Genomic DNA, 18,221 nt, shown 5'->3' with positions numbered 1-18,221 from the left:
TTTTTGGCCTTTATGAATAAAGTTGCTTAAAACACATGCAGGTCTTCGTATGAGCATATGTTTTCATTGGGGGAGGGGGGGAGGTGGTAAAATACCTAATGGCAGGATTGCTACATCATATGCTAAGTGTATATTTAACTTTTTAAGAAACTGCTTACCTGTTTTCTAAAGTGGATGTACCATTTTGCATTCCAGCCAGCAGTATATGAGATCTTCTATCTATCCTTTCTTCTAATGTCTTTATCTATTTTTCACAAGGTGAATGTTGGCCTTAAAATTGAGTTGGGAAGTATTCCCCTCTCTTCAATTCTCTAGTACAGTTTGTGCAGAATTGGCATTATTTTTCCTTAAATGTTTGCTAGAATTCACCAGTGAAGCCATGTGGGCTTGAAGCTTTCTTTGTGAGAAAGTGTTAAACTACAGATTGTATTTTTGTAATAGTGCTACTTAAATTACATACTTATTTTTTTGAGTAGTTCATGTCTTTCAGGGAATCTGTTTCATCTTGAAGTTATTGACATAAAGTATTTTATAATATTCCCTTATTATCCTTTTAGTATCTGTAGAATTGTAGTGATGTCATTCCTCTCATTTTTGACATTGATAATTTGTGTCTTCTCTTGTCTTTTCTTGATAAATCTGGCCAGAAGTTTATCAGTTTTACTTATCTTCTCTAAAAAGTGCCTTTTCATTACACTGACTTCTCTATTTTTGTTTTCCTTTTTAAAAATTTCTGCTTTGATCTTTATCATTCCATTTTCTCTCCTTACTCAGTGATGAATTTCCTTTTCTTTTTCTAGTTTCTTAAAAGTGGACACTGGGGAAGATGAATACTATATGAGCAACATCCCACATGTTGACCTGTTGTGTTTTCAGTTTCAGTTGGTACAAAATAGTTTTTAATATCCATTTTGACTTATTTGACCAATAGGGTTACTTAGGAGTGTGTTGGTTAGTTTCTAACTATTTGGAGATTTTACAGATCTGTCAATTTGTTATTTAATTCCATTGTGGTCACAGAACAATATGTTGGATGACTGAAATCCTTTTAAATTTATTGAGGCTTGTTTTATAGCCAATGAATTCTGGTAATAGATGAGAATATGGTCTATTTTGATAAATATTATGTGTCCACTTGAAAAAAAATATGTAGTCTGCTGATTTGGTGTGGAGTATTCTATACATGTCAACTAGGTCAAGTAGGTTGGTAGTATTTTTCAAGTCTGATGTATCATTACTCATTTTCTATATATTTTTTCTGTCAATTATTGAGAGAGGGATATTGAAATCTCCAACTATAATTGTGTACTTATGTGTCTCTCTTTCCTATTCTCCTTAATATATTTGGAAGTTCTATTATCAGATACATAAATTTTTAAGTTATGTCTTTTCTATTAGTTGACATTTCTATCACAATGGAATAACCTCATTTATCCCTGGTAATATCTTTGCTTTGAAATTGACTTTGTCCTATAGTAAATATAGCCACTCAAGGTTTCGTTTGATTAGTGTTAGCAAAGCATAATTTCTTCCATGTTTTTAACCTACTTATATCTTTGTATTGAAGATGAATCTTATAGACAGCATATAGTTGGCTTTTGCTTTTTTATCCAGTATGACAACTCTATCTTTTAATTAGGTGATTATACCATTTATAGTTAATGTAATTATTTATATGATTACATTTAAAGCTACTGTCTACTCTTTTCTATGTATCCCATCTGTTCTTTGTTTCTTTTCTTTTTCTTTTTCTTCCTGCTCTTGGGTTGATTTAGTACGTTTTATTATTTTTTGGTGGGGGGATAAATAGTTACAACTCAGGTGTTGTTATTTTAGTAGCTGTTTAATGGTTTGCAGTGTTCATGTTTAACTTATCACAGTCTATCTTCAAATGATATGATATGATTTCATGAATAGTATAAGAACCTTACAATAAATAGTGTACTTCCATTGTTCCCCTCCTGACCTTTGTGCTGTTGTTTTCATACATTTTACTTTTAGCACACCATATTATTTTTTTTGTTTAAATAGTCAATTATCTTTTTTTATTTTTTTATTTTTGAGAGAGACAGAGTGCAAGTGGGGGAGGGCAGAGAGAGAGGGAGACACAGAATCTGAAGCAGGCTCCAGGCTCTGAGCTGTAGACACAGAGCCTGATGTGGGGCCTGAAATCACAGACTATGAGATCATGACCTGAGCTGAAGTCAGATGCTTAACTGACTGAGCCACCTGGGTGCCCCTCAATTATCTCTTTTATTGAAGTATATATAGATCATGTAATATTAAATTCGTTTCAGGTGTACAACACAGTGATCTTTTATATACATTATGAAATGCTCACAACACAGTGATCAATTATATACATTATGAAATGCTCACCACAATAAGTATATTACAGTATTATTGACTATATTCCCTATGCTGTACTTTTCATCTGGTGACTTATTTATTTTATAACTGCAAGTTTGTACCTCTTAACCCTTTTCACTCATTTTGTCCATATCCCCAGTTTGTTCTCCATATTTACAAGTGTTTTCTCTTTTTTGTTGTTGTTTATTCATTCATTTGGTTTTTTGTTTATTTTTTGTTTATTTTTTACCTTGTTTTATTTTTTATTTTTTAAAATTTACATCCAAATTAGTTAGCATCTAGTGCAACAATGATTTCAGGAGTAGATTCCTTAGTGCCCCTTACCCATTTAGCCCATCCCCCCTCCCACAACCCCTCCAGTAACCCTCAGTTTGTTTTCCATATTTATGAGTCTCTTCTGTTTTGTCCCCCTCCCTGTTTTTATATTATTTTTGTTTCCCTTCCCTATGTTCATCTGTTTTGTCTCTTAAAGTCCTCATATGAGTGAAGTGATATGATTTCTGTCTTTCACTGACTAATTTCACTTAGCATAATACCCTCCAGTTCCATCCATGTAGTTGCAAACGGCAAGATTTCATTCTTTTTGATTGCCGAGTAATACTCCATTGTATATATATACCACATCTTTCATCCATTCATCCATCAATGGACATTTGGGCTCTTTCCATACTTTGGCTATTGTTGATAGTGCTGCTATAAACATTGGGTGCACATGCCCCTTCAAATCAGCATTTTTGTATCCTTTGGTTAAATGCCTAGTAGTACAATTGCTGGGTTGTAGGGTAGTTCTATTTTTAACTTTTTAAAAACCTCCATACTGTTTTCCAGAGTGGCTACAGCAGTTTGCATTCCCACCAGCAGTGCAGAAGGGTTCCCCTTTCTCCACATCTGTTGTTTCCTGAGTTATTAATTTTAGCCATTCTGACACATGTGAGGTGGTATCTCATTGTGATTTTGATTTGTATTTCCTTGATGATGAGTGATATTGAGCATCTTTTCATGTGTCTGTTAGCCTTCTGGATGTCTTCTTTGAAAAACTGTCTATTCATGTCTTCTGGCCTTTTCTTAACTGGATTATGTATTTGATTTTTTGGGTGTTGAGTCCTTTATATATTTTGGATACTAGCCCTTTATCAGATTATGTCATTTGCAAATATGTTCTCCCATTTCATCAGTTGCCTTTTAATTTTGTTGATTGTTTCCTTTGCTGTACAGCTTTTTATCTTTTTTTAATGGATGTTTATTTTTGAGAGAGAAAGCACAAGAGTGGGGTAGGGGCAGAGAGTGAGGGAGACAGAGGATCTGAGCAGGCTCCGCACTGTCAACAGAGAGTCAATGCGGAGCTCGAACTCACAAACCGTGAGATTATGACCTGAGCTGAAGTCAGAAGCTTAACCGACTGAGACACCCAGGTGCCCCAGAAGGTTTTTATCTTGATGAGGTCCCAATAATTCATTTTAAAAAATGTTTGTTTGTTTGTTTGTTTGTATGTTATTTTTGAGAGAGAGAGACAGAGTGCAAGCAGGGGAGGGGCAGAGAGAGAGAGGGAGACACAGCATCTGAAACAGGCTCCAGGCTCCAAGCTGTCAGCACAGAGCCTGACACGGGGCTCAAACTCAACGAACTGTAAGATCACGATCTGAGCCAAGTCAGATACTTAACCAACTGAGCCACCCAGGTGCCCCTATTAATTAATTAATTAAGAACATGGACACACACATACATGTATGCATGGGGGGGAGCAGAGAGAGAGGGAGAGAGAGAATCTCAAGTGGAGAGAGAATCCTGATGCGGGGTTCAATCCACGACCCTGAGATCACGACCTGAGCCAACACCAAGAGTCAGGCATTCAACCCGCTAAGCCACCCAGGCACTCCTCAGTAGTTCATTTGTACTTTTGTTTCCCTTGCCTCTGGAGACATGTCTAGTAAGAAGTTGCTTTAGCTGAGATCAAAGAGGTTTCTGCCTGTGTTCTCCTCTAGGATTTTGATGGTTTCCTGTCTCACATTTAGGTCTTTCATCCATTTTGAATTTATTTTTGTGGATGGTGTAAAAAAGTGGTTTAGTTTCATTCTTCTGCATGTTACGGTCCAGTTTTCCCAACACCATTTATTGCGAAGACTATCTTTTTTCCATTGGATATTCTGCTTTATCGAAGATTAGTTGACCATACATTTGTGGCTCCATTTCTCGGTTCTCTATTCTATTCTATTGATCTATGTGTCTGTTTTTGTGCAGTACCATACTGTCTTGATGATTACAGCTTTGTAATACAGTTTGAAGTCCAGAATCATGACGCCTCCAGCTTTGTTTGTTTGTTTTTTCCCAACATTATAATTCGGGGTCTTTTCTTGTTCCATACAAATTTTAGAATTGTTTGTTCTAGCTCTGTGAAAAATAGTGGTGTTTGATAGGGATTGAATTGAATGTGTAGTTTGCTTTGAGTAGTATAGACATTTTAACAATATTTGTTCTTCCAATCCTTGAGCATGGGATGTTTTTCCATTTCTTTGTGTCTTCTTCAATTTATTTTCATAAGCGTTCTATTGTTTTCAGCATACAGATCTTTTACCTCTTTGATTAGGTTTATTCCTAGGTATCTTATGGTTTTTGGTGTATTTTTTTTTAATTTTAGAGACAGAGTGTACAAGTTGGGGAGAGGGGCAGAGAGAGAGAGAGAGAGAGAGAGAGAGAGAGAATCTTAAGAGAATCTTATCTAATCCATGCTGAGCGTGGAGCCTGACACAGGGCTCGATCTCACGACCCTGAGATCCTGAGCCGAAATCAAGAGTAGGATGCTTCATTGACTTAGCCCATCCAGGCACCCCTTGTTTGTTTGTTTTTTCTGAGATTCTACATATAAGTGAAATCATATAGTGAAATGATATACATACATATAGTGAAGTGAAATCGTAACCTATATAGTTACCGGTTCTAATGTTCTTCATTCCTTTGTGTGGATCCACATTTCCGTCTGCTATCCTTTTCCTTCTGCTTAAAAATACTTTCTTTAGGGGCACCTGGGTGGCTCAGTCAGTTAAGCATCCAACTCTTGATTTTGGCTCAGGTCATAATCTCACAGTTTGTGAGCTCAAGTCCCGCGTTGGGCTTTGCTTGGGATTCCCTGTCTCCTCAGTGCTCTTTCCCCCTTGCACACGCATACTGCACGTTCCCTCTCTCTCTGTCTCTCAAATAAACATTTAAAAAAATACTTCCTTTGGCATTTCTACAGTGTGAGCCTGCTAATGATGAATTCTTCCAGCTCTTGTATGTCTCAGATAGTCTTTATCTTGCTTTTATTTTTGAAAGCTTTGGGTATAGAATTCTAGCTTGATAGCTATTTGGTCCCCCTCTCCTTTTCACTGCTTGAAAGATGTTGCCCCACCGAGTTCTGGCTTACATTATTTCCAACAAGAAATATGTTGTCATTGTTACATCTTTGTTGCTCTGTATGTCATGTGTGGTTTTGTTCCTTTGGCTGCTTTTAAGATTTGCTCTTTATCGCTGGCTTTGACCAGTTTGATTATGATGTGCCGTGGTGTAGTTTTATCCGTGTTTAATGGATTGAACTAAACATGTAGTTTAATCCATGTTGTGCTCAGAGTTCATTGACCTTCCTGGATTTGTGAGTTTATAGGGTTTCCTTATTTGGAAATGTGGGGGCTATTATTTTTTCAAGTTTTTTTTATATCTCCTCTCCTTCGTGGACTCTAAGTATACATATATTAGGCCACTTGAAGTTGTTGCACAATTCATTGAGTTAAGTAGAGGCATGGGGTTTTTTCCATATATGAAATACTGTTATAATAACTTTTTTAAATGTCCTTGTCTGCTAATTGTAGCATTTGTGCAGATTATGGATTAGTTTTTGATTGATTGCTTTTTTTAAAAAAAAAATTTAACATTTATTTATTTTTAAGACACAGAGAGTGATCAGGGAAGGGGTAGAGAGAGAGGAAGATAAATCTGAAGCAGGTTCCAGACTCCGAGCTGTCAGCACAGAGCCTGATGTGGGGCTCAAGCCCATGAACCACGAGATTATGACCTGAGCCAAAGTTGATTGCTTTTTATCCTCAGTATGGGCCATATTTCAGATTTATTCAAACTCTTAGAAGTCTACCCTCTTTCTGTGTGCTCTCAACCCAAAGTGAGACTTTTGGCTTGGAAGGAGTTACGTGTGTATTAAACTACTGATCAGTGTCACCCAGTTCTAATCTCTATCTCCTTCTAAGGATACCATACCCCATGCCATCCTTACCTTTCTGTTGGGCACCTCTGTCCTTCTATCTGTGTATTTATAATATTCAAGAGCAGCAGTTGGCCAACTGGTCCCTACCCAACCATCCAGGCCATGTGCCTCAAGAATTCCTTTTTGCACAGCCCTGTGATGACTTTGGCCCGCCTCTTCTACCTACTCAAGTAACTCCTTTACCACTAATTTAATTCTCTGTGTTTCCATTTATAGGATATTACCTAGCCGTATGGCCTGCTGTCTCTGCCAATTTAAAAATACTATTGAGGTTGTCTGTAAGACAGTCAAGCTACATTGTGACAGTGCATGTCTGACAAATGGCACACGTTGTGGTAAGTCCTAATTGCCTGATGATAAATTTGTAAATTTTTATTTTATTTGTGGTTTAACTTTTATTTTTAATCAACAATGATAATTTTTTAAAATATTTATTCATTTTTGAGAGAGAGAGCATTCACGTGCGTGAGCTGGGAGGGGGCAGAGAGTGAGTGAGGGGGACAGAGAATCCGAAGCAGGCTCTACACTGACAGCAGCAAGCCCCATGCGGGGCTGAACTGTGGTATCATGACCTGAGCCAAAGTCAGATGCTTAACTGACTGGGCCACCCAGGCACCCTAACAATGGTAAATTTTTAAACTAATGATGTCATTGCATTATTTTTACTCATTCAGAGTTCAGATCCCTAAATTTCTAAGAACTATTCCTTTGTTAAAAGTCACATTCTCAGTTACATTATTAAGTCAACTACCCCAAAATGAAAACCTGTTCACATAGTGCATCACAGTTTATAAGCTGATTTTACGTGCGTTAGGTCTCAGGTGCCCTTTGTCTTATAGGACAGGTGGAGATACCTTTTTGCTTATTTTGTTGTTTTTATAAGTGTGTAAGAGTACAAGTGATGCTGATTTCTGAAAAAGTTTTATTTGGAGCCTCTGTGTTTCTGTTCCCTAACCAGAAGCTGCTACCCAACCGTTCTAACGGATGAGAGGGCTCTTCTATTCTTGGGCTGTCCAACTCTTGTTCTGCATCTTAAGCTTTTCGATCCAAAACACAGGTGCTTTTAGGTATTTTTCTGTTCTTAGGTTTTATTGGCACTAACTTGGTGACTTCCAAAATGTGCTTTTGCACCTGGATAGCTTGAATATGGGTCCCTGTCAATGGTCTAGGGCACAGCATAAATTACACTTTGCTACTTCTATAAGTAGTGTTGCTTATTTTCCAAAACAATGTTTTACCAATTATCTTACTCCCTTCTCCCTTAGAGGTGGGCAGAATAGGCATTTTTTTTTTTTTTATCTCCTTTGACAGGCGAGGAAAAATGAGATCAGAGGTGCCTTAGCCTAGCACTCAAGTCTCCCCTCCCGTTTTGGGTGCTCCGCCAGCCCGCTGCTCCTCCTCTCTCGTGACCTTTATAACCTCCTCCTCTGATTCTCACCAGCACCACTAAAAATACTTTTAATTCTTCTGGAAAAACCCAGCTGCACAGTGCTGTTCAGTGTACACAAGCTGTACGCTTGACCTTCATGTAGTTGGAAGCTCTGGATGGTTCTCTCAGTAAAGCTAGAAATCTGGAAATGAAAGGAAAGCAAAGTAGGCATTTGACCAAAGTTTCTTTATCCCTTCTGCATTTTAAAACCTCAAGTATCATTCCATTGATTTTTTTGAACGCCCCACAGTGGCATCTCTCTCATACCTGGAAAATCTCTTAACCTATACCCCACATCTCTGCCCAAATTTAAGCAAAGAACCAGGGTGGACTTAGCGGGTGTTGTTTTTAGTTTTTTCTGTCTAGAGCTTATGTTACGGGAGGTGCGATATATGGCAGCAGGGACCAAACAAAGGAATTGGTGGGTGGGCGGAGAGGGCGTGTCCAGAAGAGGACCTGCTAGTGACGGGTGTTGTCCCGTGCATATGTGATGGTAGCAAGAACTCAAGCCCACTGAAGACGTAGAAGGAGGAAGACTCGTGCTCCCTCTGCCCCCGAAGCAGGACAGGGTGGGGTATGTGAATGCCAGGAGTCGCACTAGAGCTGCACACAGTTTAGCCGAGTATCTTCCAGCCGTGGCTTTTCTTGAGGCCTGGGCAATCGGCCCTTAGGGACCAATGGAATAACTCTAAATATAGTTATTCACACTATGGAATGTTCTGAGGAAATAGCTACTTTTTCACAAAACATCTTTTTCTCCTTTTGTCGTTGACAGTCGTAGGTCCAAGTTTGAGTTCGTCTCCTCTCTAAATGGCGCTCAAGTATTTGCTGATTCTTAATTTGCTTGACTGGGATGGATGACTGTGCATTGACAAAGAGCTGTGCTATCAGTCTTTCATTATCAAAACTCATCTCTCTTCTTCTTCTTCGACAGATCAGGAAGTATACCTAAGGAATGCAGAAGGATCATTCATGAAGGTATTGAAAGCTCGAAAGAAGAGCACCAGCACGGAGCTGACTATTGAGCCAGAGAAGGCATCCTCAGACATAGATCGTGTCAGTTTGTCAGCCTTTATGAATGAGCAGCTAGACTTCAATGACAAAAGTGATGTCATTAGTGCACTGAATTACATATTGCCTTATTTCTCGGAGGGCAATCTAGAAGACGTAGAATCGACGCTGTTACCGTTCATTAAACTTCTGTTTTCAAATGTGCAAGAGGGAGACAAGCCCGTGGGTCACTCGATGAACGACACAGGGGACCCTTCTCTTAAACCTGGATCCAACAATTCAACTTACAAGAATAAACTGAGAAAACTCTACCTTCTGGAAAATTTGTTAGATGCAGAAATTCAGGAAAAAATTGATGAGGTGAAAAAGAAAGAAAAAATGGCCATGCTTATACATTCCAGCCTTTTAGGTCCCAAGTTTAAACGTCAAATCTTTCCAAAGAAATTGGAAACTGCCCAACCGCAGGAGAAGAGCCTAGAGGAGGTTGAGAGTGTGGGGAAAAAGTTCCTGAGAGTGAAAAAGGTCATCAAGGGCCCCAAGGGCATACGGAAAAGGCACTTAAAAGAGCTGAGACGTCAGAACATCCAGAGGAAACAGAACGCCCAGCCGTCTGTGGAAAACATGGACAAGGAACAAAGGCTCAGGAGACCATCCCCAGGGGAGCTTCACGTGGCGCACAGGCCCAGCAAATTAGTGGGAAGCTCCTTCAATACAGAGCCTTCGTTCATAGAGGAGCACAAGGCAGCGGTCTCTTCTTTCCTGAAGCAATACTCTTTGGGCAGGCCTTCTGCCACCCCCGCTCCAAAATCCCCACCTGACGTGAAACAAAAATCAAAAGACTTAGTGTACACTAATTTTCTTTTAGAAGATGCAAATGCTAGAGTTAGAAATATGAAGGCTTTCGGACCAGCCTCACACCCCAGAAAAACACACCGCTTTCATAAAAGTCGCTCCCGTGTGGTCCACAGAACACCCAAGGCCAAACTGAATCGAAAGTCCAGAAAGGAAAGTTCACTCAGTAATAGACAGCTGCTTGCAAAGAGGCCTCCATCCTCTGCAGTCAGGAGCCTCATAAATTCCCCTTCACGAGAGGATTTTTCATCTCCGGGAGAACTGAGTCCTCAGAAAAATCCCTTTCCAGAATTATTTGCTCCTTCAGGAACTTACAGAGAAAACACTACTGTAGAGAACACTACTGCCCAAAATGTTTCTGAAGAAAATATTTCTACAGGAAACACTACTGTGCCAGAACAAACCCTCCCTGAATTCACAAACCGTAAGAATCTTTCCACTGCTAATTCTACTGTTACTGCAGACAACTCTATGCCGACCGTTAAACAAACCAATGATACACAATGGGAATACCACAATGCGGGCACTGGCTTGCCCCCAAAAGCCACAGGCTTCACTGTGTCAAAGCTCTCGTCCTCAGGTGATCTGTTTGAAATTCAGTTAAACCAGCAGCTACAGTCCCTCATCCCCAACAATGACGTGAGAAGCCTCATTTCTCATGTTATCCGGACTTTGAAAATGGACTGCTCTGAGACCCACGTGCAGCTGGCCTGTGCCAAGCTCATCTCCAGAACAGGCCTCCTGATGAAGCTTCTCAGCGAGCAGCAAGAAGTAAAGGTGTCCAAGGCAGAGTGGGATACGGACCAATGGAAAAACGAGAATTATATCAAGGAGAGCACAGAAGTCCAGAGTGAACAGAGAGGGCAGGAGTCAAGGGAGGTGAGGATAAACCCCAAAATGTGGGGTCTCGACATTTAGGTGGCTTAGGACATGGACCCAAGCACAAGGACCAGGGGCTCCTAGTCCGGGTCTTGTCTTGGCCACATAATTTTGGCTAAGGCAGTGATCTGCCACTTTGCTCATTTAGGAAACAGTGCCGCTGTTCCCAGAGTAGACAAAAAGAGGACCTAACATACAAGATACATAAATTCTTGAAGAAAATGCTAATGATTAAGGTTACGTATCACATTAGATTTGGTATATTCCTTAAGAACCTATAAGCGATTCATCGGAAAGAATGGGGTTTTAGAGTCGTTAAAGAATAGTTAACTTTCATCCTATCTCTGTTTTCTAAAAAAATTGTTCTTTCCCTTTTTTTAGCTCACAAAAGAAGTTCCAGGCTATGGCTATAACAACAAACTCATCTTGGCAATATCTGTGACTGTAGTAGTGATGATTTTGATCATAGTTTTCTGTCTCATTGAGGTAAGGACAACAATTAATTCAGATTCCCAGACTATATTCCTTCTTTATAATAGATTCAGAACCCACAAACTGAAAATCAAAGCCACTTTCCCACCTATCACGACTTGATATCCCTTTTCAGTCTGGAGGACTGAGATATGCTTTGTCCTTTTATTGCAAAGTATATTCCAGGGATTTTCAAAGGAACCCCACTGCCGGGAGACATCTGTGGATTGTAACCAAGATAACAAGCCATTAGCTTGTTCTGAGACATTAGGTCTAAGAAGGCCACAGTTGACATGATAGTAAAATTTCTTCAACTCAAAAAAATTATGTCGAGTCGATGCACTCACCAGTCATCCTCCTACTACCACTGATTTCTTTCCTCGTTGGCTAAAATGATGAGAGAGAAATAGTCTTCACCTCCATGGAGCTATCAGTCATCTTGGAAGAAAGGGCATGGCTTAGAGATAAAAGTGTCATCTTGTTGATTAATTAGATGTACCTACAGCTCTCTCCTCCACTTCGCAAGGCATTGTGTAAACAGGTTCAGTTAAAACCCTGCAGCTAAAATCCTGCATCAGGCTACTCAAAGCTTGTCATAATTACAGTTGCCTATTCCTGGAGCTTGCCTGTTTACCTTTTATTCAATTATGTATGAATTGAATATATATTCAATATATTTATTCAAATATACATATGCTTATTATCTATATCTATATCTATATCTATATCTATCTATCTATCTAGATAGATAGATAGGTAGATAGATATAGATAGATAGATATATATATTGCCATCTGTCATGGCAACCCTCCATTTCAGCCAAAGCAGCCCCTCACCATCCCCTAGTCAGACCATGCCCATTCCTACTTTTGTTGGTGACTTTGCCCACTTGAAATTCCTTTATTTCACTCTGCTGGTGGAAGTCCCATGAGCCTTCAAAAGCCAACTCGAGCTCATCTTTCTTCACAAAGCCTTCCCCGAATACTGTAATACTCCTGGACCTAGTCCTTCTGTGAGATTGTCACCATTTCTTAGGGTCTACAGTGACGCATTCCCCTCCCCTGATAACAAAAATATGCTAAACAGTTTGTTAAAAGGCAGCTCCTCAAGAGAGAAATATCAAGGTCATGGATCAGAGCAGAGATATGTAAGGCTTCCTGGTCTCTCAGACTTGAGTAAAACCTGACTGGATGTATTAACTGCTAAGGAGAAACATGTCTGTCTTCTGGAGGGTTGGTCAGTAGTAAAAGCATAGAAATGGTGAGGAAGAGACCAACATGGGCAGTGCCCACCTAGCCTTGCCTAAGAGTAGAGATGGCACCTCGGGCAGCAGATGAGAGTCAGGCCACCAGCCGGGCTGTGCCCGCGGGGCAGATGGATGGATCTAGCTACCTCAGTCCTTTCCATTAAACACTGGATTCAGCTAATTCCTTTTCTTCCACTTCTCTTCTCACCAAATAGCCTTCTGATTATACTTCAGTGTGCCACAGAGGCCTGTCTCCACGGGAGGTAATGCCCAATCATGTAGACACAGATGCCCTATCTATGGAACGGATGTTTTCCTTATTGTCAACTCATGACCTGACATTCTGATTTTGATCAATCCTGTGACATTGGTAAGGTGATATTGCCTCCATGTAGAAAGAAGTGCGTTCTCTCTTGATGAGATCAGAGTCTGATTTCTCAGCCTAAGAGCCTAGGAACTAGCGTGGGGTCAACTTACCATGACCTCTGGGAAGAGAAATCATTGGCCATTGTCCAGTCAGTACTCTGCATCTTGAGGTGGCCTGCAGCCTTTTGCTTTTGGGGAAGTTCTATAAACTCCTATTGCTGTTTTAAATTCCTATGTGGTTTAACCTTGTGTGTATATTTTTTTATGTGGTTTCATTATTTCCTCTCCCTACTTAGGTGATACACTTTTTGAGGACAGAGACCATGCAGTTTTTTTCCTGTAGTGGACAATAATGATGTTCAAAGGAAGAGATGAGGCATTGTGTCAATTTCACAATGAGGAATAATGCAACCTAATGTTTAGGTTTAAGTAGCCTACAGAGTCCAGCAATAGACAGATCCTTGGGTGACTAGGACTTTTGAAATGTTACCTTTTAGAGGCGCCTGGGTGGCTCAGTTGGTTAAGCGTCCTACTTTGGCTCAGGTCATAATTTCATGGTTCAGGAGTTCGAGCCCTGTGTTGGGCTCTGTGCTGACAGCTCAGAACCTGGAGCCTGCTCTGGATTCTGTGTGTGTCTCTCTCTCTCTTTGCCCCTCTCTCACTCTTACTCTCTCTCTCTCTGTCACTCTCAAAAATAAATAAACATTGAAATGTTGCCTTTTAGTATTCAAATCAGTGGAAGAAAATAAATAAATGGTAATAGAACAACTGCTTAATTATTTGGGAGGAAAATAACAACAGATCCCTATTTCTCACCTTAAAAAAACATATTTCAGTAAATGTAAAAAAAGAGAAACAAGAAGCCATCAACGTATTAGAAGAAAATAGAATCAATACTTTTATAATCTTGTGGTGAGAAAAAGCTTTGTGACCTGATACCACATGCAGAAACATTGGATAGATTTGATCGTCTTGTCTGATTTATGCTTGGAATAAACCAGACATCTGATTTAATCCCCACAGTCCTGTGAGGATGATATCACCATCCTTCTTTCATACATAGAAGGGGATCAGCTTAAGGCCCCTGTGGCAAAACCCAAAGCAAAACCCAGCTGTGCCTGCAGTCAGCCTGTGCTCCTATCCCACTGTTCCGTCTCCTTCACGATAAAAACACTGACAAATATTTGAAACATTGAAATTCAGTGAAAGCCCTTGAAAGGATTAATATATTTCATATGAAGAGAGTTTTATAAATCAACAGGAAGAGGACAAACAATCCAGGGGATCAAGGGGGCAAGGACTACGATGAACAGGAGGGTGTGGACAGTCCGTCACCATATCTGCCTCATGGCTTATGGGACATGGGTCTTGTTAAACAAGGCCTTTTCGCCTCATGGTATAAAAATGGTCTCTGATATTTTCTTCTGTACTCTTATAATATTTGTTGGGATTTATTTATTTTTAATCTGTATGGAATCTGTTTGGTGTTTTGGTACGGTCGAAGTAGGGGATCTAACTTTTTTCCCTTACATAAAGATCCAGTTACTTTAAAATCTTGTATTGAATGGTTCATTCTTTCTTCATGGATCTAAAATACTATTTTTATCTAGACTCTACTCTATCAATCTGGTTTTCTTTTCCTGTATCCGTATCACGCTACATACTTAACTGCAGTTGCTCTGTAAGAACGTATTTTAATGTCTGCTCTGTGATCTTCTTTTTCATACATTTTGTAGCTGTGCTTGCACATTTTCTCTACCAAATGTCAGCTGGCCAGTTTTTGTTTAGAAAACTGTCTTGGGATTTGAATGGGATTGCCTCGACTTTGTAGGTTAATTTGAAGGGAACTGACATCTTTACACTATTCTAGGAAAATAGTGTCTCACATCATGTATTCGTTTCTTCTTAATGTCCTTCAGAAGAGCTTTAGTGTTTTCATCTCATAGGTCTTACCCATTCTTTGCTAAGTTTATTCCTAGGTACTTTATGCCTTTTTATTGATAATTGTAAATGGGATAATTCTTCCGTTTTTTGATTAATTATTTATGGAACATAGGAAAGTCACTGAGGTTTACATGTTGATCTCTTGATTTTATATCTAGCCATCTTACTGAATTCTCATATTTCTTCCAATAAAATTTTAGTTGATTCTCTTGGGCCTTTTAGTTTGTCTGTAATTTCGTATGCAAATACGTCTTAGTTCTTCCTTTCCACGACTCCATTTTTCCCCAGTGCATCAGTTAGGACCTCCTCAACACCAACAAATAGCAGCAGTGATAACAGACATCCTACTCTTGTCCTTGACTTTAAAACAGTGCTGCTGTTTAGGTTTCTGGTAGACACTTTTCTTTTCCTCCTCCCAAGAATTTTTATTAGGAATTATCTGTTGAATGTTATCTGAGACAGTCAGTAAAATGTATTACCAGCTGCACACAAGTTAGGTGTTATTGAAGAGTCAAAGGACTATTAAACAAATTCCTGTCCTAGGAAAAGTTATCATCTCACTGGGTAGATAAGACCTAAAATGCAAAGGAATGAATAAAGATTTGGAGGGAGTGGTTATTGTGATGGGTAACTGTGATCATGTTTTCTTCCAAAACAGATTCATTCTCATAGAGCAGCAGCCAAGGAAGGTAAAGAAGGAAGCTCAAGGTAAATATTAGTCTGGCAATCGTTAAAGTAGAATTGTAGAACTAGATTTTCAAACTCATCTATTTCAATCCCCTTGTTTTACAGCCAGGAAATCACCAAAGGCAGAAAGAATACATATTTGGCCTAATGCTTTGCCTGGATCCAGCAAAGTTAGCTGCCCAGCCAAACCCGAGTTAGAATGGGACTGGCACAGAGCACGTGCTCACTAGACCTTTAAAGAAAGATCGTGGGGGGACGGGGGTGGAAATGTTCAGACCCGTTCCTGCTGGCGGTGGGCATCAGGCCTGGCCACAGACCTTCTCAGAGGCTCTGGAGAAGGGATAGGGAGGGCCAAAAGTCGTGGGGTGAAGGGGCTAGTCTTCAAGCATGATGGAAGGTGGAATACATGAGTCCCTCCTATAAAGTGGGGGGGAGACTTCCTTCTTCCTCCTTCTGGTTTTCGAGGCCCCGCTCTCCATTCCTTTTATCCAGACCCAATAGAATTTGAACTAGGAGAGACCTTAGATAATCATTTATCTCTTCCTTTTATAATAATGAGATGGAGAAGGAGAAAAGGAAGATGTCTTGCCAGACGGTTGTATCACTAGTACCACTAGAACCAGAAAGAAGATGGTTCCTTTCCAGTCGGGCACGTCTCTGACTACACTGTTCTTGGGCTGTGAACTGCATTTTATGTCACAACTCAGTGCACACATACCGTACAGACATAAGTACCTTCTAAAACAAACTTACCATACACTCTGATTCTTTCTGTTCTGTTTTTTTTAAGTTTATTATTTATTTGGGGGGGAGGGTGGAGCAGAGAGAGAGAGAGAGAGAGAGAGAGAGAGAGAGAGAATCCCAAGCAGGTTCTACACTATCAGCACAGAGCCAGATACAGGGCTCAATGTCACAATCTGTGAGATCATCACTTGAGGCAAAATCAAGACTTGGGCTGCTCACCTGACTGAGCCACCCAGGTACCCCCTATTCCGTTTGTATTCAAAAAGAGTATTTTGTGTGTTAGCGCTAGCCGTGTGTTTTAAGGTGATTTCACGACTCACTCACTCATCTGCCTGCAGTGTGAAAGTCAGTGAGCTAGATAACTGCTGGTTGGACTCAGGCATTCACTCGGTGCGATTCATCTTGTAAGGTAAAGCAGCTAGGAAAGTAGAAACACCTCCCCACCCGCCAGCAAATGATGCCTGGGAGGCTAAGCCTGGCGGGAACTGATGTAAAATGCTTCTGGAGAGAGTTAGGTGCTTCTGCCGTGTGGTCACCCAGTTTGTTGACTGCACAAGGGCACTTGGCCAAGGGCCAGAAGGTGAGCAGGGTGAAAATCCTGCCTATACTTCATGTCAAGTTACATACAAAGGTCTCCCAGGGACACTGTGGGGCCATTATGGACAGACACAGGAAAATTCTGAAAGCCCAGCATGTATGGAATTATTTCTGAGATCCCAGGTCTGTGTTGATTTTGCTTGCTAATAAGACTGGAGAAATACATTGTGAGAGGCAAGGAAAATGGTACGAATCACTAATTGTCTGTGTGTGTGTTTCCTTCAAGGGGCTTCTTTGGATCTCTGCTGCGTAAGAGATGCTCAAAGGAAAGTGACAATCAGGTAAATCTGAGGAGGATAAAGTACCGTGGCTGGAGAAGGCAGGGGAAACAGACCTAACATTGTCCTTTCTGTTTTCCAGGAGGGCTTTTTCTGGAGAAGGCGGCCACTTTGGCTTAGGGACATGTACAGACCTCTCAATGCCACACGCAAGAAAAACATGGCACAGAAGCTACACGACAAGGATTCTTCTGATGAAGATGAGATTTTCAACAAGGAACTAGGGTACGTGATTGGGGAAGATTTTCTCTAAAATGAGGAAATTATGAAGAGTTGAATTGTTCCTTTCGAGAGTCAAAGCCTTGGCATTCTTCTCCTTTTCCCAGGGAGACTGGCAAAGCCACAGCAGAGAAGGCTCAGGCCACAGATTCCACTACTGAAGAGCTGGGTGACGAGAGTGAGACACTATATGAGATTGTCACAGAGTGAACGCCGTCCTGCCTCAGGCCACCTACAAAGTTTACTTTCCTATACTGGCTTCTCAGCATTGCTCGTAAAATACTTGTTTTTCTCAATAAAATGTATAAATCCATAACCAATTCTAGCCACGTGGTAAGGAACTAAAACGTAAACAGTTAAATATTTATCTACAGACAACAGGGACCACAGGCGAGAGAAGCAGGACTGAAGCCAGAGTCCCTCGTGGTAGCCAGTATTTCCACAAGACACAGTATGGGCAAAGTAGGGTGAATGGGGCGTCTTTCCCTCATTTCCCTGATACAGTCAGTCTCTGGAAACTGGAAAACATATCTTCAAGGGGCTTAGACTATTAAGTTAATTAAGAGCTTATTCTGGTGCTCTCTCCCCTGGCTCACCAAATACCAGTTATTCACAACGCGCTTGACCCCCTGCCCGTAGAGGATCATCTCTTTCTGGCCCCTCCGTAAGGTCCTTGGGGTTGCCAGAATATTTGGATCGCTGAGCCTACCTCCACTGTAGGGCTGAGGCCTGTCTTTCTTCCCAAGAGCTCAAACTCAGACACAAAATGTGTAGTTGGAAGTAGGGTGTTCCTCAACCTTACAAGCTAGTAGATGATTCCCATTGGGTTTTTTTGTTTGTTTTCTTTAAAAAAAAAAAAAAAAAAAGTCCCCACCCTCA

The 18,221-nt window shown here is 40.4% G+C and overlaps 1 protein-coding gene across 1 annotated transcript in view; it reads left to right on the top strand.

Annotated features, from left to right (window-relative positions):
• Window positions 1–18,221, top strand: part of LOC123602927 (leucine-rich repeat-containing protein 37A2-like) — a 50,120-nt gene extending 31,899 nt beyond the window's left edge. Inside the window, 9 exon segments of the mRNA XM_045487244.1 lie at window positions 6,836–6,954; window positions 8,983–10,790; window positions 11,172–11,276; window positions 12,723–12,852; window positions 12,855–12,877; window positions 15,476–15,525; window positions 17,072–17,126; window positions 17,206–17,348; window positions 17,450–18,221. Of these exon segments, the coding sequence (XP_045343200.1) occupies window positions 6,836–6,954; window positions 8,983–10,790; window positions 11,172–11,276; window positions 12,723–12,852; window positions 12,855–12,877; window positions 15,476–15,525; window positions 17,072–17,126; window positions 17,206–17,348; window positions 17,450–17,552 (2,536 nt within the window). The 3' untranslated portion in view covers window positions 17,553–18,221.

Source organism: Leopardus geoffroyi, chromosome E1, assembly GCF_018350155.1.
Source record: "Leopardus geoffroyi isolate Oge1 chromosome E1, O.geoffroyi_Oge1_pat1.0, whole genome shotgun sequence".
Lineage (NCBI taxonomy): Eukaryota > Metazoa > Chordata > Mammalia > Carnivora > Felidae > Leopardus > Leopardus geoffroyi.
This window is presented reverse-complemented; position numbering and strand designations above follow the sequence as displayed.